Genomic DNA, 25,089 nt, shown 5'->3' with positions numbered 1-25,089 from the left:
TGCTTTGAGCTTCTTTTATAAGCTTAAATACCCATGGCTTAATGCAAGATGTTAAAAGCTCTATGGGCCCAGTCTCAACATTTGTTTTCCTTTTCTGTATTCCCCTTATGTATTTTGTTCTTCTGTGCCACAAACTCTTAGCTATCCAAAATCCAGCCTTTTCTTTAACAGTGCCTGGCATTAAAAAACAACTAAAAGGTTGTAATGTGTGTAGAATGTTCAATATTGTAGAAAACTTGAGAAATGTAACCTTTTAGGGAAGAAATTGAGAGCATATGATTCTTCTTTCTCATTCAGCTGGCTATGAGCTCTGGGCCTTGGAGCATAAAAACATCATCAAAGTAAACAGCATTTCAGTCCCTGTCCTTAAGGAGACTTGGAATAGACAGATAAAATGATATTTACAAAATACCTACTGTGTTCCAGACTATATGTCTGGTTGGTATACATATCTATAGTCATACTTACATCTGCTAACAGTAGTATTGTGAAGTAAGCGTTGGTTTCACTGTTTTACAAACAGAGAAACAAAGAGTCAGAGAAGTTAGAGAATGTCTGAAATTCATTTATTGAAATTAAATTCTGCCAAAGACAGGATGATAATGTTAAGGTTCAGAGAAATTGGCTAGCTTTGGGGATTCTTTTACTCAAATGAAATTCTTCCAGTGATAGGATGGTAATGTATAATGCTGGAAAGATGTGAAACAAAGAATCCCACAGAGTTTCTGAATATGCTGATGAGTTTAAAAATACCTGCCTTTCTGTTGTCTTCTGAAATGCCCTCCTGGTCTTTGACTTTCCATTACTTATTATACTTCTCAGAGGTCTCATTTCTACACCATCAAATCGGAATGGTAGCATCCTCTTTGCCCTTATTATAAGTTTGGGGTGACGGAAGAAATAGTAAAGTTTAGGGGAAAGTGAAATTCTTCAGTGCTATGCAAATATAAAGGGTTCATTTCACAAATAGAGTTCTAAATGAGCACACCTATGATGTGTTTGAGATACGTGTTATTTTCCTCTGATTTTTTAGCAAATGTAGGTTTGAGGAGTGCTTCCACTGAATTGTGGCTCAGTCTTCAAATAGGATGAAAATTGAATAATTTCTAAAATAATCTCTAATTCAGTCAATTTTTTAAAATTTTCAAAATCAAGAGAGAATGTTGGGGGAATGTTAATAAACATTTATGGGACACTCACAAAATATAGTATTAGCTGTAGATAGTGTGAAGGATATTAAAGAATGGAAAGCATGATTTCTGACCTAGAAAGTTGAAAAAATACAAGATAGTGCCTTCTAATCTATGGTACTCATCCAACATACTCACTTTGCTTGAGGGAAATCCAGATTTTAATATAATAAAATCTTCTTTAGAGCATTAGAACTTATTTTCTTTTTGTAATTCTACACAATTGCTCCAGTTTAAAATATGAGGATACAGGATAAGTTTTTAACATTAGAAATGAACACTTGTAAATTCTTTTTTCAATATATCAAAATTCATGTATTTTTTTCCAAAGGTCAGATCCCTGTGAATTAGCAAGTGACCAGCTTTTTCAGCATATTTTATTTTGTAGAAAGTATAAATTTTGATTCCCACATATTGGTGTTCAGATTTTAAACACATTTTTAAAAGATTGTCATTTGGGGGTGTTTGTCAATCAGTGCCTTACATAGGACATAATCAGTAATTTTGTATCAAATTATGTGCTTTAAGATTCTGCTTTGTTTCTCTCTAGTGGACAACACAGTGGTTGGTATTCCCTATGGAAGCAGACATATTCGTCTTGTCTTAAAAGGACCTGATCACCTGTGTAAGTAAACTCAGTTGTTGGCTTTTGGATATTGAGAATTTTAGTCATTATCGTTCTTCCCCTCCTCCCATAAAAGATTACGATTTAGGAATACAAATCTTAATTCTCTATCATAATGTGATATTTTGAGCACTTCTATTTCTCTTTCAGTTGCCTAGGAGATAGCAGAAACCTCTCTGGTTATTACCTCTAACCACAGTCATCCTGAAAGATACAAAATTGATGCTTCCAATAGATTGTTCCTGAGTTAAGCACATGTTTATGATTTTGTGAATGTTATTTCTCATTCTCTCTCTTCTTCCTCTTCAGTCAATCTCAGTCTTTTCCTTGCCTCACCTCTTGTTTTTCTTCTTCTTTCCAACCTTCCCTCCCTTTTCTTCATTCTTTTAAATTTCTGCTCTCATGCTCCAATTCAGAGGAACATAGAAACTCCTCACAATCTTAACCTGATGGCATTTAAAGAGGACTGTGGGGTCTAATTAAGCATACCAGGTAGAAAAGATAATGCAAGACCCTAACATCTTGAAGATAGCTTTTGGAATTCAGGATTGAAGGGTAATCATAACCCCAAAGATCAAATGGTAGCAGGGTCCCACCAGAGCCTGGGCAAGAATTGATCTTTAGTCATGCTAAGCCAGCAGTACATAGCCACATTTTTTTTTTTTTTATCATGTAGTGTTGTTTAGATGGAGACTTGTAAATCACAAGCAGAAAATTATAGGCTATAAACCGGGAGAGAATAGGACAGGATATGCCAGCATTATCTGCAAAATTCACTTTCACTGAAAGACTTCTCTTCAGTTGGTCCCTTGAGCATTTCTGATCTCCTCCGCTGTGACTGTTCCTAGCTTCCTCCAGAGCCATCTATCATCTTCTGCTTTCTCTTCCCTCCCACACACTTGCCTAAGAAGCCAATTTAGGTAGCAAGCATTATCTTTTGGCAATTGGATTATAAATGAAATCATTCCAGAAAGACAAACAAGAGGGAGACAAATTGGAGCCTGTGAAAGTTCAGAGAGCCTACTGAAGTCTTTCTAAAAATAAAAATAATTGCATTTCATGGGAAAGGTGGGGTTTGAGAGGTCATGTGACATAAAGGAATAAGTAAGGTACAGTCCAGGCAAAGTCAAAAGATTCTGGGAAACCACCTTATATGGATCGAAGTCCTTTTTAAACCCTGAACAGCCCCCCAAAATATATTGTTCACATGTCCAAGAATGATATATGCTTGCACACTATTACCATTCAAATGATTTGTTTTTTCCCTTGAGAACTGGACAGAATTAACTGCTGGTATAACAACCTCAGTCAAAAAAAGTATTTTTCTGTGCAATGAGAGGCTAAAAAAAAAGTCTAGACCAGTCCATCACCAAATGGCAGACTTATTCCTCATTGCAGAAGAAAGGACCCACCCAAAGGAATAGATGTAAGAGGAAAATTCATTTTTATAAATGTAGAGGCATCCCAGACTTGCTAATCGTAGGATTACTAAGAAGCTGAAGAATTGGCTTTGTTTGGTTTAATTACTCTAGAGATTGGATAGGTGAAGCTTCAGATGATAATCATAAATGATGAAAAGCAAAACAGAATCTGCTTTCTCTGCCGACAGGCATACTATTGATAACATATGTATAAGTAAGGAAGTTTTGGTATTTGGAATATAACTCAGTAAAATAAATGTGTGAATAAATATTGCCCTGTTTTTCTTGCAGCCCTTTTATCCTTGAATCCCAGAAGCTGGCCCAATATGAGTCCAGCTGTAAATATTTAGGGAGCTTCTCTAGTGGCTCAGATGGTAAAGAATCTGCCTGCAATGCAGGAGACCCAGGTTCAATCCCTGAGTCAAAAAGATCCACTGGAGAAAGGAATGGCTACTCACTGCAGTATTCTTGCCTGGAGAATTCCACAGAAAGAGGAGCCTAGTGGGCTACAGTCCATGGAGTCGCAAAGAGTTGGACACAACTAAGTGACTAACACACACTCCAGGACATGAGTAGAGAGTCTGTCCAGGCCCAGCCCATCTTTAGTCAGAAGTATTTTGGGAAAGATAGCTGGGAGGCCTGGTGATGAAATTGAATCAGATACTCAGGCTTAGATCTTCATGAGTTTTCCAAAACCAAGTTAATTTATGTCCTGGAGGTCCCTCCACAAATTAGCGGAGGCAGCTGGAGGAGGGAAGCATAGGGAAAAGAGACACAGAGCTGTTGCTTTCCTCTGATGATAACCACTGTGCTCGTCGCACTCCATGTTGTCTCCATGTGCCTGATATTCTTCTACGAGGTCCTCCCTGCACTGGGGCCTGGGTGGAAGGCCAGACCTACTCCCAGAGACGGGCTGCTCGACTTCATCTGGGACATGGGCATTAATTAGATGCCATTTTCTACCCATTGCTATTCCTTCTAGTAGGAAACTTGAAGTAAACAACATCTAGAGTAATTTACTGTAACTATATTGGGTATCTTAGTGCCTCCAGAGACCTGAAAACTGTCCTTAACTCCAAAACCTCAATCTACAGAACATACAAGAGGGGAGTCATTCTGACTAAATGACTAGGAGACCCAGATCCTTACCCTACCAGGGATTGTTCCTGCTAAACAACCCATGCCAAAACCAAGGGTCTTTGTGCAAATTTTAAAACCATTGTTAGACTTAGTCTATCCATGTTTCTAGTGGAGATCATGGAATTCCAGTTGAGCTGTTTCAAATCCTAAAAGATGATGCTGTGAAAGTGCTCCACTCAACAGGCCAGCAAATTAGGAAAACTCAGCAGTGGCCACAGGACTGGAAAAGGTCAGTTTTCATTCCAATCCCATAGAAAGGCAATGCCAAAGAATGCTCAAACTACCACACAGTTGAACTCATCTTACACACTAGCAAAGTAATGCTCAAATTTCTCCAAGCCAGGCTTCAATAGTACGTGAACCGTGCACATCCAGATGTTCAAGGTAGATTTAGAAAAGGGAGAAGAACCAGAGATCAAATTGTCAACATCCATTGGATTATCTAAAAAGCAAAATAGTTCCAGAAAAACATCTATTTCTGCTTTATTGACTATGCCAAAGCCTTTGACTGTGTGGATCACAGCAAACTGAGAAAAAGCCTTAAAGAGATGGGCATGCCAGACCACCCAACCTGACTCTTGAGAAATCTGTATGCAGGTCAGGAAGCAACGGTTAGAACTGAACATGGAACAACAGACTGGTTCCAAATCAGAAACGGAGTACATCAAGGCTGTATATTGTCACCCTGCTTATTTAACTTGTATGCAGAGTACATCATGAGAAATGCTGGACTGGATGAAGCACAAGCTGGAATCAAGATTGCCAGGAGAAATATCATTAACCTCAGATATGCAGATGATACCACCCTTATGGCAAAAAGTGAAGAAGAACTAAATAGCCTCTTGATGAAAGTGAAGGAAAGTGAAAAAGTTGGCTTAAAGCTCAACATTCAGAAAACTAAGATCATGGCATCTGGTCCCATCACTTCATGGCAAATAGATGGGGAAACAGTGAAAACAGTGACAGACTTTATTTTTCTGGGCTCCAAAATCACTGCAGATGGTGACTGCAGCCATCAAATTAAGATGCATACTCCTTGGAAGAAAAGTTATGACCAGCCTAGACAGCATATTAAAAGCAGAGACATTACTTTGCCAACAAAGGTCCATCTAGCCAAGGCTATGATTTTTCCATTAGTCATGTATGGATGTGAGAGTTGGAGTATAAGGAGAGCTGAGCACTGAAGAATTTGATGCTTTTGAACTGTGTTGTTGGAGAAGACTCTTGAGAGGCCCTTGGACTGCAAGGAGATCCAACCAGTCCATCCTAAAGGAAATCAGTCCTGAATATTCACTGGAAGGACTGATGCTGAAGCTGAAACTCCAATACTTTGGCCCCCTAATGCAAAGAACTGACTCATTGGAAAAGATTCTGATGCTGGGAAAGATTGAAGGCGGGAGGAGAAGGGGACAACAGAGGATGAGATGGTTGGATGGCATCACCAACTCAATGGACATGAGTTTGAGTCAACTCTGGGAGTTGGTGATGGACAGCGAGGCCTGGCTTGCTGCAGTCCATGGGGTCACGAAGAGTCAGACATGACTGAGTGACTGAACTGAACCATGTTTCTTCATGCAGCAGGCAATTATTCTAAAGTTCTCAATCACGTGAGAATTTAACCTGTTTTGAAATATATATCAAAATTACCCTCCTCCCCAGCATGCTCTGATTTCCTAAAACAAAAGATGCTGCCTAGCTTTGTCACTGGGCAGATTCATATTGGAATGCTCCAGGGATCCAGACATTCTTTTCTCCATCCTAAGTTCTTATGAGATGCCATATAAGTACACAGGACTGAATTTTAAAAGGATTTTTAAAAGAAAGAGAAGTAAAGAGGATAGTTAGTTCTCTGTCTTTAAGCCGCTATAGTTTTGTTTCTCTTTTTTCATTTTGAACAATAGCCCATGTGCAATAAGTAACCAGAAAGTATCAATAACTGCAAGGTAACACATGACTATCAAATTACCCAATGAGTGCTTGAGGAACTCAGAGAGGTACCCTGGGTCTCATAGAGAAAAAGGAAAACTACTGGGTAAATTCGAGACTGAGGGCTGTGAAGACTGAAATCAATAAGATGTATGGGGGATGAGATGGTTTAGTCCAAAGAATATGGTTGTGGTAAATTAGGGTACCCAAATGAAGTCATCCAGGGAATTGAAGATTTTTTGACAGGGAGCCCTGAATTCTTGATTAATAAGTTTTAAAATAATTTCATTTGCTGCATCAATTCCTATGTGATCCAGCAGTGCCTATCTATTTTGTTTCTATCACATTTGAAATATGTCAGCCCTATAAAGAATGATACTTCTCCCTGTTGTAGCTCTAGACCTTGTATGGGATGTGCTTGCGTGTGGTCTGTGGAAGCCCTGGGAACATCTTTCTTTCCTCTTCCTGTGTTTGATTATGTAGATCTGGAAACCAAAACTCTCCAGGGGGCTAAAGGTGAAAACAGTCTCAGCTCTACAGGCATCTTTCTTGTGGACAATTCTAGTGTGGACTTCCAGAAATTTCCAGACAAAGAGATACTGAGAATGGCTGGACCACTTACAGCAGATTTCATTGTCAAGGTGAGCCCATTTAGATACCTTGTTTTCAAGCCACATCTGAACTAGCATTACTTATAATCCCCTGAAGAAAGAGAGACTTTAGGCTTTGACACAGATTGGAAAGCTTGTTATCCAGGAAATGTTTAATTCAAGGGTGTTGAGCTACAGGTGCCGCAGCAGTAAAGAATCTGCCTGCCAGTGCAAGAGACTCGGGAGACGTGGGTACAATCCCTGGGTCAGGAATATCCCCTGGAGTAGGAAATGGCATCCCACTACAGTATGCTTGCCTGGAAAATCACATGGACAGAGAATCCTGGTGGGCTACAGTCCTTGGGGTTGTAAAGACTCAGATGCAACTGAGCAAGCATGAGCTACTTTATAAGAACATGCAATAAGAACATGGAATAATTTTAAGGTTCTAGAAAAAAAATACATACATTAATATATATTTGTGTGTGTATAAGCTAGTAAAAAGACCTCCTCTCAAAAAGCCAGCATATGATGAGTTAGGGATATGTACCATTTTTAAAACAAACTAGGGTACAGTCATTGACTCATATTAAGGTATCCTTAGTCAAACAGAAAGGCAAATTAATGATCCATAGACTTTATCATGCTTCCAATTACAAGTTGTTTTTTCCCTCTTGTACTGGCAACAAGACCAAGTTGTTTCCTTCTATCAGAGCTTCCCTGCTCTTCAAGGTAATATGAAACACATTGCTGGAAGCAACATACACATTCTGTAGGGAAAATGTATATACTCAAAGAAATGTTTGGGAATCCCAATAAAATAAAACATATTTTCTTTCCTTCAGTAGGTCAGAAGGACTAGAAGGATTTCAGCTGTAAAGCTGTAAAACTTGTAATGTGTCCAGGACGCCATAAATTTTTCATCATGGGACCTGAAGCCAGAGGACATGTGATTTAAGCCAAGGCTTGATGACCCCATGGCAGCTGGAAGTAGGGATGCATTTAGGAAAATGTGATGGGCAATGAGGTTGCATGAAAGAAGGGTTCCAGAGTTCTGTCCTCTGTCTCCATCTGCATGGTAACCCTTTTTAATTCAGTCCAGATGCCAGCTACATGACCATGAACAAGCACCCACAAACCATCAGAGATAGCTCACAATAGAAATGACATTGCAGGTAGTTAAATAATTTCAGTTTAACAAACAAATACAGTAAAAAATGAGAGCTATCTTAAATTTTTGAAGCCCTTAGAATAAACGACTTACACTAATTTACCTGGTGGCCTTGTAAGAGTTAATACACATACTGAAAATATAGAGTTGAATTCAAGTAACATTATCCACACTGGAACAGTTCACAAAATTGTCAAATGCATTTCACATGGCCAGCTGCCTTCTGCACATCACCCACAGGGACAATGAGCTCAATGTGTCCAAAATTGGACTTGTCTAGCCCCAGAAACCTACTTTATCTTCTTTATTTCTTGTGGAATACCACACTGTTTACCCAGCCAAGTCAGAAACCTGTGATTCACACCATTTCCCTTCTCCTGTACACCCCTAGTTAGACGTTAAACTTGGTCGGCTCTACCTCCATGCCATCTCTCAAGACTGTTCTTTCTTCTCCGTTCTTGCCACCCGTCTCTTAATTTAGGTCTATGTGTTTCTCACCTGAATTAACGTGATAGGCTCTGAATTATTTTCCCAGCTGCTGAGCCATTGTCTATACTGCCTTCAGAGTGAGTTTTCTAAAAACCAGAGTGTTTTCCCTGTTCATGATCCTGCATTGCCTCTCACTTCCACTCCTTGCTTTGGGACTAAAATGCAAAGCCATAGCCCAGCACGTGTAACTCTCAATAATCTGGATTCTGTCTACCTTTCCCACCTCAGCTGTGCTCTCCTGTTTCAGTCAACTGTATGACTGACAAGTCCCCCAACATCTTGCACTCTTTACCTTCACATAGAGCTGTGTCCTCTAGCTGCAGTGTTCTTTTCTTCTTGCTTTCTCTTCCCTAACTCATATTTGTACCTCAGAACTTTCCCCTTCCAGAAACATTCTGTGACTCGACCCTAGATTCCAATTTACATCACATCTCCCCTCTGTGTGTTCCTCAAAGGGAAAATTATATCTGTCTTCATAGCTCCATAAAAAGCCCAATAAGCACCAACAAGTGCTGGATGAATAAAGGACTTTCACCACATGGCAGATGCTGAAGTGGGACAGAGGTGACATCTTCTTTCTGCCTGCAAGGACACTGAGCCTGAGGGAAGTTGAGTGATATTCCTTAGCTCAGGCCAATGACAAGCCAGGACCAAAGATCATGCCTCCTTACTTCTGCCTCCAACTCTTTTTAGTCGTCTGCGTTGCTTCTAAGGGGGTTTCCTTGATGGCTCAGATGGTGAAGAATCCACCTGCAATGTGGGAGACTCGGGTTTAATCCCTGGGTCACGAAGATCCCCTAGAGAAGGGAATGGCTAAGAGGGTATTTTTTTTTTTCCTCTCTGTGTATAAGTACATATTAAAGGAAAAATTAACTTTGGGGAACTTTGTGATAACTTCCTAGATCCTAGCAACCTGTAAATATCTTCTTTCAAAAACAGGCCAAGCTATCATTTTAGTGATTTTTTTCATTATATCCTGCTTGGTGACCTAGCTTCAGGTTGCAAATGAAAGGAGATGAAAGTTTCATTAGAAAAGATCAGAACCTAATAAATGTAAAATTAGTATAAAATAAATTATAATTTTTAAAAATCCTTTTACTCAAACTTGAAAATGAGCAAGATAATATAAGATGATATAAAATAAAAAGAACAAAATTACTTTTATTCTCAGTGATTTATAATGAAGCAACCGTTTCTTCCTTAATTTTCCCCACAGAATAGCTGAAAATGAAAGATTACCTTTTGCTTATTTATCATCTTTCATTATTTTGGTGCTTAAAAATTATGTACACAGTTTATAATTCAGTTTTCAGTGTCATTCAAAGTATAATCTCTTTTGCATTATACACTTATTTAAGCAACAACTTCCTTTCTGAATGAAATACATCAGGCTCAGAATGGTAATCTCCAAGGAAGTTTATTGCCAAAATACCATTTTTGCTTTTTTAAAAGAAAAAGACTTTTTGCATGAAAGAAAGATTTTTCTCACAGTGAGAATTGCTATATATTATTTTTTGGAATCTCTTTTTCTGGCCACCTTTACAAATGGACTAAGCACTCATCTTTCTTCCTAGGGAAGCCATGTCTTCCAAAAATTTGTAACTCATATGTTGGCTATACATTTTTGGCAACGCTAGTGTAGAGGAGTAAAAAAGATAGACACTCTAGAATTGTGTATATTGTCCTGCTTCCTGGAGGTGTGACCTTGAGTATGTTGTTTTACCTCCTGGAGCCTATTACTCATTTGAAAAATGGTAATGAAAATCTCCCCACATGAGTCTTTGTAAGGAATTGAATGAGGTAGTGTGTATAAAAGCAGCTAGAACTGAATGACTTCCTTTCCATATTTTCAAATGCTTTAACTTCTGGTCAAACTTTTTACAATACTCTCTGTACACTATGGCATACAACCACTTCTCTGAAGATGGTCCGAGGTTGATTGATTTACAAGTGGTATACCCAGGAACAGTTTAGCAGGTGTAGCTATAAGACAAATGGATGTAGGCACACCTATAATCACATTAATTGTTGAGGATGATTGGCTATTGGCTAGATAATTATCTGACTTAGCATCCCCTTCTTCCCTTACCAGGCTATCTTTTCAGAAGCTACAGACTCAGTAAAAGATAAGGACCTTCCCAGATAGAAGAGGGGGTTTTGTTAGTCATAGTCCTTCTTTTTCTGGAGAAGGCAATGGCTCCCACTCCAGTACTCTTGCCTAGAAACTCCCATGGATGGAAGAGCCTGGTAGGCTGCAGCCCATGGGGTCGCTGAGGGTCGGACACAACTGAGCGACTTCACTTTCACTTTTCACTTTCATGCATTGGAGAAGGAAATGGCAACCCACTCCAGTGTTCTTGCCTGGAGAATCCCAGGGACGAAGGAGCCTGGAGGCTGCCATCTATGGGGTTGCACAGAGTCGGACACAACTGAAGCGACTTAGCAACAGCAGCATTCTTTTTCAGACCACTGGACTTAGCTCTTGTGAAAGCAGCTAAGGCACATTTATAAATTTTCAATTTGAACCATTTTTAAAATTTAAGAAAGCCATATTAGCAGAAGAAAAAAGTGATGAGTGAGTACTTAAGTCATCAAAGTAGCGAAAATGCACTGCAGAATGGGCTTCCCGGGTGGCACTAGTGGTAAAGAACCCACCTGCTAATGCAGGAGACATAAGAGACGCGGGGGCAACCCCTGGGTCGGGAAGATCCCCTGGAGGAGGGCATGACAACCCACTCCAGTATTCTTACTCCTCGTGGACAGAAGAGCCTGATGGGCTATGGTCCATATGGTCACAGAGTCGGACACAGCTGAAGCGACTTAGCACACACACGCAGACACTGAAGAATAGTAACCCAATCATCATACTCAGAACTAAGAACAAGAACACTGATTCACAATTCATATACTGACAAGTAAAGAACAGTTATTTCCTAGAGAGGATAATTTTCTAAATGCATTACATTTTCATAGTTGGGGAATTTGATTAGGAAGATTGATAGCATAATTTTTGCCTAAGTACTCTAAGGAGTAGAAAGCTGGTGGTTTCTATTAGCAAAGTTAGGATATTTAAGGAGAGATGACACCTTCATATTTCTTTCTGGACAGACTTAAGCATAAAAGTGAATGTGAAAGTCGCTCAATCATGTCTGACTCTTTGCAACCCCATGGACTCTACAGGAATTCTCCAGGCCAGAGTACCGAAGTGGGTAGCCATTCCCTTTTCCAGGGGATCTTCTCAACCCAGGGATTGAACCCAGGTCTCCCACATTGCAGGCAGATTCTTTACCAGCTGAGCCACAAGGGAAGCCCAAGAATACTGGATTGGTAGCCTCTCCCTTCTCCAGCAGATCTTCCTGACCCAGTAATCAAACCTGGATCTCCTGCATTGCATGCAGATTCTTTACCAACTGAGCTATCAGGGAAGCATAACCCCATACATAATTCAGCATCCCTCAAATTGTTTTCATTAAAGGTGAAACAATAGGCAGGGCTCCTAAGCAGAAATCACATACACGAAATTATGAGAGTTCAGTTCATGAAGTACGTTTACAGAACTCTCATGTGTATTCTTCTCTAAGGAGATACTTCATGCATGGGGCAGCTTGACTTTGAAATATGGCATCCGCCCTTTCCTAGTTCATGATGCTATTTGAGAGAAAAAACACTGAATAGAAATTTTGAAATAGTGATGACTATAATTAAGTACCCAAATAAAATGAACAGATAGTAAAAGCTACAGATACTTGCTACAAGCTAATGTGATAAAGATAGACTGTGAAATTTGGGCAGCCTGTGAATCTCAGGTAGGATTGAAATCATCATTTCCTTTCTCTCATGGAGGCTGAACTTTGGCAAATGTTTAAATACAGATTGATTTCACCCTACCACCCAGCCTGTCTCTAGATGGCCACCCCATACCTGTCCACCTGTGTTCATACAAAGGGAAAATCATTTTTGTAAGCCAAACATTCTAGAGAGGAAAACACCAAATTAACTATGGGGGAAAGAAAGAAGCATGTAATAAGTAGTAATTAATTTTCCTACCCAAACTTTACAGATAGTGATTCCTCCAATAAATATGCTCCTTTATGCCAGTCAATTCCACTGTACACTGCATTTCTTATTGAGTTCCCCACCTTATTTTACCAATGGTACAGCTAGGTTGAAGACAGAGTCAGAGAACCAATTCCTCACCTTTCTCTGACACTGAGAATGGCAGGCCCCTGTCCAGTCCTGCCTCCTCTGGCTCCACTCTGCTCAGTTCTTCTCTGCCCTCCTTCTCCATATGAGCGCCAAGACCAGCCTCCCATTAAACCTTAGTTTGCCCTGCCTCAGCATCTTAGTCCTGACACATTGCTTCCACCTCTTTGTTCCTTAGCCAACATTACAGTTATTATTTCTAAAGAAGCATCTCTGATCCACTACCCTACTCAAGTACTTTGGGGAATAAATCCATAACCAACATCTCTCATGCAGCCCTGAGCCAAGGGCCTGTGGGCCGAACTGTTATCTATATCTCCCAGTACTGAGGTCTGGCATTCTAGGAGGACTAGAAAACACTATAGGAAGTGTAAAAATAAAGTTGGGTGCTAACATTTTTTTTCATTATTTTTACTGAATAACCTCGAATCTTAGCATTTCCAACTGTTAAAACAGTGGAAAAATTGAGTCTATGTTTTATTCCAATAACAACTAGCATTTTTATAAGCCCTTTCTGCTACTATCCTATTTAAAGCGATAGCTTTCATAGGAAGGCAGAAAGTACTTTTGGGCAAGGGCTATGTTGTAACAATCTGCTTCTTTTTATGAATTTTATCAACATAATCAATTTTACCAACATTTTATCGACAAGAAATGATTGGCCACATCTTCAAGAAAACTTCAAGATGTACAGAAAAAGGTAGCCTTTATTGAATGCCTTTGTGTTGTGCTTAGTTGCTCAGTCATGTCCAACTCTTTGTGACCCCATGGACTGTCGCCTCCCAGGCTCCTCTGTCCATGGGGATTCTCCAGGCAAAAATACTGGAGTCGGTTGCAATGCCCTCCTCCAGGGGATCTTCCCAACCCAGGGATCAAACCCACATCTCCCACATTGCAGGCAGCTCCTTTACCATCTGAGCCACCAGGGAATGCCTCAGCCTACTATATTTTAATTTGGGGATGTTCTGGCAGTTTATGCTAAGTTGCCTCAGTTGTGTCCAACTCTTTGCAATGCCATGTACTGTAGGCTGCCAGGCTCCTGTGTCCATAGGATTCTCCAGGCAAGAATACTGGAGTGGGTTGCAATGCCTGCCTCTAGAGGACCTTCCTGATCCAAGGAACAAAACTGCATCTCTTATGTCTCCTGCATTGGCAGGTGGGTTCTTTACCACTCTTGCCACCAAATTCTCAAGAAGCTGTAACACTTCCAAGAATTTGTCACAAATAATAGTTTGCAATTCTGAAAATGCTTGAAAGGACCATAATCACTATCATCCATTGGTTGGTTCATTCATACATTCATTCAGCAATTATTTGAATACCTGCTGTGTGCCAAGCACTGTGGATGATGCTGAAGAAAGAAGAGTATGCAAGATGAATGTACTTGCCTTTGTAGAGTTTACAAATGGAGGAGAAAGGCAATAGAATGACAACTATATCAATATTAAGTATTTGTAGCCAGCTAAGTGAATATTTTGGGGGGGCTCCAGATAGTGATTGCAGCCATGAAATTAAAAGATGCTTACTCCTTGGAAGGAAAGTTATGACCAACCTAGACAGCATATTAAAAAGCAGAGGCATTACTTTGTCAACAAAGGTCTGTCTAGTCAAGGCTATGGTTTTTCCAGTGGTCATGTATGGATGTGAGAGTTGGACTATAAAGAAAGCTGAGGGCAGAAGAATTGATGCTTTTGAACTGTGGTGTTGGAGAAGACTCTTGAGAGTCCCTGGACTGCAAGGAGATCCAACCAGTCCATTCTAAAGATCAGTCCTGGATGTTCTTTGGAAGGAATGATGCTAAAGCTGAAACTCCAGTACTTTGGCCACCTCATGCGAAGAGTTGACTCATTGGAAAAGTCTCTGATGCTGGGAGGGACTGGAGGCAGGAGGAGAAGGGGATGACAGAGGATGAGATGGCTGGATGGCCTCACCAACTTGATGGATGTGCATTTGAGTGAACTCCGGGAGTTGGTGATAGACAGGGAGGCCTGGCGTGCTGCAATTCATGGGGTTGCAAAGAGTCGGACATGACTGAGTGACTGAACTGAACTGAACTGAACTGAAACAAGCAGTTAGATATCCTGTATCTGACACATGAGACTGAAAAATACTAATCTGTAGGCAATGCTCCCTTTCTGTGAAAGACAGGGTATTGCTTCAGCTGTTTTGGCTTTAAAGTAGGGAATCGTATCACTGTTTATTCTAATCAGGAAAAACTGGGATGCTCCATGAGTCAGAACCTCACATAATGTGAGATATTCTATAGCTTTCCTCTCATCTTTGCCCTTTGCAATGCTCCCAGATTTTCTGAGGAACATCTCATATTCTCATCCCAGTGCCAAAAACTGATACAGGGGTTAGCACCTGATCCTTCTTTCTTTGTACCATAGGTGCTTAATCGTTTCTAAACTCAGTAGCAAAAAAATAAAATAAAATAAGACTATCTTTAAAAAAAAGCTGAAGCCCAAACCCATCAATTTCTCCTAGTAAAGGGCAGTTGGAACAATGCTAAGCTTGAAAACATTAGCAAAGACGTATGGGACGCTAATCTGTGAACTGTTGCTCCTCTAACTTCCAGGATGGACTTAGAGTAGTACGTGGTCCACCAGAATTTCCATGGACCTTCCTTTAGTATAAGAAATAGCCCAAGCCTTGCCTTTGCCCAACTGTTCAAATACTGTGTGTCATTTGTCTTTGTAAAAGCAATGCATTGTTCCTGTTGGATACTTTTCCTTCTCTTTCAGTTTGACTTTGTTTCCTCAACCTTGTATTTTTCAACTATTAAAGGATTATTAATAGTTTGAAAGAACTGCCTCACATTCCCCTCTTTTAAAAAAACAGAAGAGCTATAATGTCCATAAACACCTGTTTTATTTGAAATAAATGCTTTTGTAATGTAAGTTGGTGCTTTTCAAAATTTGGCTTCTGGACTCTCTACATTTAAATTGCCTGTATCTCTGGGCTTGAACTCAGGAATTTACATTTCGGTGAGCTTTCCATTGGTAACTTTGCACATTAAGATCTATCAATCACTCAATTGCCAGGAAATTCCCAGTATGTTTCAGAGTGAGATAGTGATAGTGATAGTGAAGTCGCTCAGTCGTGTCCGACTCTTTGCGACCCCATGGACTGTAGCCTACCAGGCTCCTCTGTCCATGGGATTTTCCAGGCAATAGTACTGGAGTAGATTGCCATTTCCTTTTCCAGTAGATCTTCCCAACCCAGGGATCAAACCCAGGTCTCCCACATTGTAGACAGACGCTTTACCGTCTGAGCCACCAGGGAAGTCTCAGAGTGAGAGGAGCTACTTAATTCTTTAGCTCTTTATTTCTCTTGAACAGTGACGGTACCTTTAGTGTTTTTGAAGCAGATTGCATTTATAATTTTCTTAGAACAAATTATCTATTTCTGAACCTACATTGAAAATTCATATAATTTTACCTGTTGTACCAGAGAGGGTGAAAATAAAAGAGGGTGATGGAGTCAGTGGCTTGGGATACAATCTTGCTAGAATCACATGTTGAGACCTTGTTCTGTGGCCGCAGAACTGAAGTGATGATAGTGATGGTTTCTGCAAGGACCATTTGCTGGTTAGATGGTAAGATGGGTGATGCTGCCATTGCTCCTTCTCTCCCAGTGCGGTCCTTGACACAACCTGAGACCATCATCACTGCCACACATCCTTGTCCAAGCTACAAGGAGCCCAGAGGGCACCCCTCCATCACACTAGCTCCTGTGCTTTGCCATTGTCTCCCGCAGATCCGCAGCTCGGGGCCCGAGAACAGTACAGTCCAGTTCATCTTCTATCAGCCTATCATCCACCGATGGAGGGAGACGGACTTCTTTCCTTGCTCAGCAACCTGTGGAGGAGGTAATGGTGTTCACTTAGTCTAGAAGCTCTTGGCATCCATGAGGGAAGACTCAGCTTTTAAGAATAGAGTTGCTTTAGCATATGGAAGTGCTGTGTGGACCAGATTCTTTCATCTCAATGGGGCCAAATCCTGAAGCCTTCCCATGAGGTCGATACCTCAGTCTAGATGCCCCATGCATGTTTTCTGGCCATAGAGTCCCATCAGAGGAAATAGTCTTTCCTTCTTTCCTTGATTCATTATAGTTCAGAACAAGCAATATCATAGCCTGGCAACAACTTAGTCTGGAGGCAGTTCTGCTCATTTGAGAATAAACTATTCCTCTGGCTGAAGGAACTTATCTATTCAGGAAACAGATGAAGACTGTTTGTCAGGTCTTCTACATCACACGATGTATCCAAGAAGAATCAGAGATTAATTTAAAGAAAATAGTTTATTACTAGGGAAAAAAAAATCAATGCACTGTAGACTTAGGCTCAGTTATTTTTCAGCTCTACCCCATCATCCGTGCAATAAAAGGAATGCCACTTGCCTTATTTATACATTAAAACACATCTCTCCTGAAAAGTTACCAGATGAATTCCCATCTCTGCTCCATCATGTCTGTAACATGAACAGCATTTTGTGTTACTGGAAAAGGTCCCCTCCCCACCTCTTCTCTTTAATGGTTACTTAAATGGCTACATAATAATTTACATTGATTATTTTACAATAATTTATTTAACTATATACTTACAGAAGATCATTCATTTCATTTAAACTTTTCTTTTATAATGTAATGAATAGCTTAATACCTAAGTATTTTTCTCCCTTCATATTATTTGCTTGGACTAAACTCATAAGAGTTTCAGAATTTTTGTGGCTATTGGCATATGTTACCAGAATTCTTTCCAGAAGGGTAATCAGCAGTCTATGAATATTTTAGTTTCATTGCCAAGTGAGCCAGTATTTGTGGAGTACCTTTTTGAAAATTTTGGTAATTTAACAGTTATAAAATTGTATGTCTATTCCTTTAAAAATGAGCACATGAAATAAATTCTAGCTCCATCTTCATGAAAGCCTGTTAATTGGCACTGTTTAAGTAACTAATCCACACATGTATAACTGTATTATTTTGACAAGAAAAAAGGATAGTACCTCAAAATGGAGACAAATGACTATCCATTAATTCTCATAAAACTATAAGAACATATAAGTCATCTTCACCTATGTTACCTATGTCTACATAATGTGAACAGTTAAAAATGAGGTTTTATAGAGCAGTGTTAGATTTTACCTTAAAAATAAGTGCTTTCCTTTGATTGTTACATAATTATTAATTCAACATTTTAAACATTTCAATAAAATAATGTTTCCAGTCACTCTGTCTGTGCTACATAGAAAATTACTTTAAGAAGAAAGTGCCAATTACTTTGATGTTTATGGGACTATGTTGTTTTGATACACCTGTTAATGACTAACACAGGAAGAAGTTCCAAAAAAAGAAACCTAAGAAATTATTTTTCTTTTTTTTTTTAATAAAAACCGTGTTTTGAGAGAATAGCAGTTCAATAATAGGCCTGTTGTGACAGTTTCACGTAGGGCTGCTGTTGGAGTGCAATTACAGTAACCTTGATAATGGCTTACTATATAATAAGGCAATTGATGTTAGAGTCATATATAAGTTAAACACTTTGGGCTTTATTTTCCTCACATCTAAGTGAAGAAGTAGAACCAGCAGCAGTTCACAAATGTGTTGCGCTCTCAAACCCTTCCTTCAAAGGAAATCGTATTAGGAAGCCAGATAAAGGAACATTGCTCAGAGATCTGAAGGATGTAGAAACCAGCCTCTGGCAGCTCGTACAGTAAAGGATCTGCCTGCAGTGCAGGAGACCCAGGTTCGATCCCTGGGTTGGGAAGAAACCCTGGAGGAGGGCATGGCAACCCACTCAAGTAATCTTGCTTGAAGAATTCCATGGACAGAGGAGCCTGGCTGGCTATACAGACCATGGGGTCATAGAGAGTCGGACACGACTGAGTGACTGACACTTCCCTCACACTTCATGGACCGTAGTTTGAAAATCTCTGAGGAAATGATCTCTGAATTCCTTTATATGTTTCTAGTTCCAGATTCAACTAGTTGAATATTTTGCTAAGTCTTAAGAATTGCTACATCAAATACCTTGTGAAACTTTAGAAAACACAATTACCTGACCATTTTGGTCCTTCATTTCATTTTTGTTCCAAGTTTTCATTTCACACACTCTAGAAGAGCTTCCCAGCTGCATTTTTAAGCTGACAAATTATGGTTTTTAGAAATCATAATCTCACATTCAGTGTTTACTTACTGCTTGTGCCCACATTTTACTACATGATAAAATTCTATCCTTAAGTAGAAATGGTTTTCTGGAAACCTTATAAAATAATTAGCTTGTCATCAGATTATCTGCTTTAAGTATAATGTAATTGAAATACAGAAGTATATTTACTTTTATAAAATATAATTTTGCTTTTTTATTTTCTTATGAGACAAAAAAATAAGTGGAACGTATGTTTTTAGCCATTACTTTCCATACTTTTCATCCTTACAGTAAAATTGTTAAAAGCTCTTTATTTAGGTCTTTAATGAACAATTAATTTTTGTGGGTGGTCTGAGAACACAGCCTCAAGTCAGGAAATCTGGTTTATAAGTCTCCCTCTGATTTCCTGAAATCTTTTGCAAGACTTTTAACCACTCTAAATCTGACTTTCTAACACGTGTTTAACAACAACAGTATTCAACCGCTGTCCAGGGGGAATATATTTTGGAGTTGATGAGGGTTAGACTGATACAAAAGCCCTAACTTTAAAAAATACTCTATGTACGTTTACTTTTCACCCCAAGAATCTAAGTCTTCATCACCATACCACCAGAAATTCACAGGACAAAAAAGAGGCAGGTAGGAAAAGTAATACATATTTTGAGTAGGATTCATATTATTCAGCGGCATAATTTCTTTTTTTTTTTTTTTTAAAAACAAAGAGGATTTCTCTAAACAGTGGAAATTTGCACATGTAAATCAAGAAATATTGGCTACCCAGTTAGAAATGGCAAAGGATTTTGAAACAAAAATTGAACAGTAGGAAGTTTTTGGTTTTGTTTTGGTTGTGTAGGAAAACTTGAGCTTTCATGATGGCTGCTATTTGGGTCTTAGTCATCAACTTACATCCATTCAATCCCTTCCAGTTGAATTTAGGCAAAGGAAAACACTTGTTTCCAGGTAGGTAGCTGATTCTATATTATGGGTCACCACTGACCAAGAGGAACAGTGTTGGGATTAATTTTTTGTTTTAATTTGGGAGTTTATTCACCCTGATGCCCCAAGTACAAGGGAGGCAGTTTTGCATCCTTACATGAGATGGTTTGTAAATAAGTATCTTTTGGATACAGAATTCTATGTTAGACTTTTAGATTATATGAAGCAAATTAATAAAAATAGTTCTTACAGTAGTGTTATAGCTATACCCTTATGTAGTTCAAACCCTATGGTATCATTTAATTAAAACTTGAGTGGAAAAACGTAGCATTTGAGGCCTGTAAAAATTAACAAGCCTTCCATTTATCTCTCCTTGGTCCTGGAAATGACTGGAGCACTGGGAAAGAATTTTCATTAATATGAGATGGACAAAATAGCCTAAGGGAATACACTGCATTGATGTATACATTGAAACTTGCCCGAATGGCTTGATACCACAGGTTACCAGCTAACATCGGCTGAGTGTTACGATCTTCGGAGCAACCGTGTGGTTGCTGACCAGTACTGTCACTATTACCCCGAGAACATCAAACCCAAGCCTAAGCTTCAGGAGTGCAACTTGGATCCTTGTCCAGCCAGGTCAGTCACATTTACCAGTTTATTTACTGTAAACATAAATCAAGTTCAAATAAGCTTCTTGAATTAAAAAGCGTTTAGTTTAAAATAAGTAAGTGCTGCTGCCCGGTGTCCATTCTTAGTCATGGGTTATTAGGACCCCTGCCTCTTACTCTTGCTGCTGTAGAATGCCACTGCAGGGTCCGTGGGTTTTCCATTGGTAGAGCTCCAAGTAAAGCATTCTGCAGAGACATTTTCTCTTCTGATTTCATTTCATTCCGGTTACTTGTTTCTACTCTTAACAAACGTGATGGTACAGTGTTCTCAGGATTCTTTTTAGCCTGTGGTGGGCCACACCAATGAACTAGAATAAAAATCAGCCTTAGAACAGTTCTTCCACATTTAAATAAGCTCAGCCTTTGTTGAATAGAAAGCAGGGCTGATTTCTAATAGATTTTTTTAAAGATCTTTTTAATTAGAAGCCCTAAAGAAACACTTGACACTTGCCACATATGTTTACTTTGGGGAAACCATAGTTGGCCCTCAGTTATTTGCAGGATCAAGAACCAGACTGATGAATGAAATATCCCTGATGATAAGTAGTCATAGAAGTATGGGTCAGGAATCTTTTCATGGTGAACATTTGCCTTTTTAATTTCAACACTTCCTGGGCATTCTCTTTGTTAATATGGCTTAGTCATCCTCAACAAGTGGGAGAGGATGTATGGAAACTCTTCTCCTACAAAACTCATCATGTAGAACAAAAGATAGGGAATCCTTTCCTAGAGCCTTGGATTTCTGAGGAATACCTCAGTTTTTTTTTTTTTTAATCATAGCTTACTAATTATATATTCATAAAATTTGAATAGATGGACTACTACATGAGCCAAGTGGATGAAAATTACTCTATCTTTGAATTGTAGGCAATTTGAGTTTTTGTTTTCTGCTGTTAATTTTCTAAAGTATATTTTCTTGTATTCTTTCTGCCTCACATTCAGAAATTCTAAATTCTACATGTGATATGAAATATCTAATATTAATTTACTCATAGAAATCATATTATCTAGCTGGTAAAAGTGAACTCAAAATAACAGATTTTCATTAAAGAAATAGAAGAATAGATATTTTATAAATATATAATTTAGGTGAAGTTTAATTTTGCTTCATATTCCACCAGAAAATTACATTTTAAAGATTGGCTATGGTATAAAAACTAAATGAGGTGTGAAAATTTTGCTTGGACCTCTTTATTTTGGAAATATTAAGGATATGAGGTATTTTTAGCCAAGATAATTCTAACTCATGCAATTCAACCCTAGTTTAAAGTTTTCTAGTTATTACATGCATCTTTATCCATATCTATACCAGGAGGACCAGTGAGTGAAAAGCATAATTATCTCAATTCAAACAGTTTGACTTAGCCATAGAGATTTTGAAGCTCTTATATATAGTTCCAAGAAAATTTATGTGTGTATTTCTAGGAGAAATGAAGGATTCCCCTCCCATAATTGCATGTAAAGCTTTTCCCCTCTACTCAAAAAATAAAAATAAAAAAAAAACTTCAGTGAAGAGATGGTCATGAAAAACAGCTGTGAAATAAATGTATTTTTTAACAATTTTAAGAAACATGTTTATAATCAGAAAAAAATCCACTCATTTTTTTCTGGTTTCTGATTTTTACCCATCTTCTGTTGGAGTAATATTTTTGGCCTATTTCTTATTATTTAAGAGCAAAAGGCCATTCTACATTGAAGGAATTTTGTAAAATTGATGCTTTTTCTATGTCTGTGTTATTTTAAAACATCTAATACAGCACATGTATAAATGTTGGGACAGGTGGCTATTAAAAAAGAGAGAGAAAGAAGTGGGAAAAGGAGAAAGGAAAAATAAGAAGTGAATGTCAGGATGCTGCTTTTTTATTACAGAGGTAATTAAACAAAGCTGTAAAAATTAAGACTGAGCAGAAAGAAAAGTTTAAGAGGAAACTGCTTTAGGAAAGGTAGATACTCTAGTCTGAGGGTAAGATAGTGCACAATTGCTATGAAATTCACTGAACTCATTTACACACCTGGGATCAGAGCAACCTTTCTGAATTTCAAGAGAAAATAAGAAGTGATAGTCTGAGAAAAGGAGTTAAAGAAACTAAATAAAATAAGTCTGCCTTCCCATCAGACATAGCAGAATCAAGCACTCAAGGAACTGTTTTCTAACTATAGATTTAACTGCCTAATAATGATATTAAGGGCTTCCCTGGTGTCTCAGATGGTAAAGAATCTGCCTACAATGTGGGAGATGCAGGTTCAGTTAATGGCTACCTACTCCAGGTATTCTTGCCTTGAGAATCCCATGGATTCTTCCATGGACAGAGCAGCCTGGCAGATTACAGTCCCTGGGGTCGCAAAGAGTCAGACAGGACTAAGCAAGTAACACTTTCACTTTTCTGGTGACATTAAACCAACACCTTTGTTGGTGACAATAAACTAACCTCTTTGTGTCCAAACTTAGAAGCCCCTAAAAGGGAAAACACAAGTATTTAGTTCTGTATTTAGAACAGATAAAGTCTCATATTTTGGAATATCAAAAGAAATTTATTAGTCATTGAGATAGATCTTTACTTTTCCTGTATTATACTAGGATTGTGAGCCTCTTATTTGAAAGCAAAATCCCATTTAGGTAGCCACATTTATTCCCTGTCAAGATTGGGAAGTACCATGGACAGCAAAAAGACCCTTCTGGACCTTATTTTTCTCACCCACTAGTGGGGTGAGAACGTTATTTGTTGCGTTAAATTAGTGATTTTCCAACTGTACCTATAAGCTGTTGTTCCATGGAGTTGCTTCATTAAGTTTCATTTTATATATTTCGAAGTATAATGGCACCCTACTCCAGGACTCTTGCCTGGAAAATCCCATGGATGGAGAAGCCTGGTGGGCTGCAGTCCAAGGGGTTGTGAAGAGTCGGACATTGAGCGACTGAGAGACTTCACTTTGACTTTTCACTTTCATGCATTGGAGGAGGAAATGGCAGCCCACTCCAGTGTTCTTGCTTGGAGAATCCCAGGGACGGGGGAGCCTGGTGGGCTGCCGTCTATGGGGTCGCACAGAGTCGGACACGACTGAAGTGAATTAGCAGCAGCAGCAGCAGAAGTATATTAAACAATAACTCACAAAAAGTATACTCAAACATAAACTAATCTTAACTTGTTCAGGCTAAGCTAAATTGTAAAAATTGTTGTAGCAACAGTAAAAATATTTTACTACCAAAGGAAATACTTTTTGCCCTCATTGTTAAGTTCTTCTATTAGGATCTGTTTAAATATCCTAAGATTAAGGTGAACTATAAAAATCGTTAGCATTAGCAACTGCTTCTATGGAATAAGAATTTTCTCATTACTACACATATAAAATCAAAATAACTCAGAAATAAACAGGATGTGATAACCATTACTATAACCCTTAACGCCCAATTTTTCTGTTTACCAGAATAGCCTCACTGTTCTCATTAATTTGCTTTATAATTAGTCAATGTTATACATTTGAACTAATGAAAGACATCACTTACTCATTTCACTCACCAACAGCATCCATAGATCTCCATGGTTGTAGATGGATTCACCTAGTCGTTCTTGGGGCTAAAGAGATGGTTGACATATAGCCTATTCTTTCCAAAATAATTTTTATGTTTTCATGGCTTTTTTCTGATTCCTCATGCACTAACTCAGAAATTTTGAAAAGTTAAGAGACTTATGAAAACAATAAAATTCACTAATAATTTCCAGTTGCCACAGATAATCCAGTTTTATCTGTAGCTCATAACATAGGTAAGGATATTCTTATATGATAGACACTTAGATCAGTGACTTAGCATTCTTGGTTTCCATTATTCAAAAGCAAGCCCGAATGTTTGTGACATGTAGTAACTTGACATTTTGCTGAGACAGGAATTTTAATTCCTCTCACTGTATGACCAACAACTGAGCTTACCTGGGGGCCAGCTGCTCCATCCCAGAAAAGCTGTATTGCTCTCTGCTGGTGTCGTTTATACAGTCACTTTAATGACGTGATAAAATACTTTGTTTCCAGGCCAAAAACAGTCTCAAAAAGGAAGCCAGAGCAATGCTTATAATGAGAAGGAAAAGAAAGTGAAGTTAAAAATTTAATAACATTTAGCTGAAATGAAGACTGTTTCTCACTGGTGCCTCAGAGCTATGGCATCTCATCAAATACTATATACACATATGCTATGTGTTTTGGTAGTGGTCCCAACATGGGCACTCCCAGAAGTCCAAAGGCATGTCACTTCTGGATATCAGAGATCTGGACGTGTTTAACTTGCAGGAGCCTGGTGGGCTATATTCCATGGGTCTCAAAGAGTCAGACACGACTGAGCACACTGCTTCACTGATTTAACACTATAGTTCCTAAGATGCTTGTAATCTTATCAAATATAAAATCCTTGTACTTGCCATGCTATAATCATAGCTTCCATTTTACACAAGAGAAAATTGTGTTTTTGTTTTTTTTATTTTAACACAGTGCCTCCTGCTTTATGCAATAGTTTGTGTGATCGTTGCTTCTTGGTCGAAGGGTAAAGTTGATCATGTGCCCAGAAAGTTTCCAAATGTATGCCTGTGGT

General features: G+C 38.7%; 1 protein-coding gene across 1 annotated transcript in view; it reads left to right on the top strand.

The window, feature by feature from the left end:
* Positions 1 to 25,089, top strand: part of ADAMTSL1 (ADAMTS like 1) — a 1,100,541-nt gene that overhangs the window by 803,218 nt on the left and 272,234 nt on the right. Inside the window, exons 7-10 of the mRNA XM_052645042.1 lie at positions 1,741 to 1,815; positions 6,786 to 6,943; positions 16,515 to 16,626; positions 20,340 to 20,478. Of these exons, the coding sequence (XP_052501002.1) occupies positions 1,741 to 1,815; positions 6,786 to 6,943; positions 16,515 to 16,626; positions 20,340 to 20,478 (484 nt within the window). The remainder of the gene's footprint in view (positions 1 to 1,740; positions 1,816 to 6,785; positions 6,944 to 16,514; positions 16,627 to 20,339; positions 20,479 to 25,089) is intronic.

This window comes from Budorcas taxicolor, chromosome 8, assembly GCF_023091745.1.
Source record: "Budorcas taxicolor isolate Tak-1 chromosome 8, Takin1.1, whole genome shotgun sequence".
Classification (NCBI taxonomy): Eukaryota; Metazoa; Chordata; class Mammalia; order Artiodactyla; family Bovidae; genus Budorcas; species Budorcas taxicolor.
Note: the sequence above shows the minus strand (reverse complement) of the source record. Positions and strands in the feature narration are given on the sequence as shown.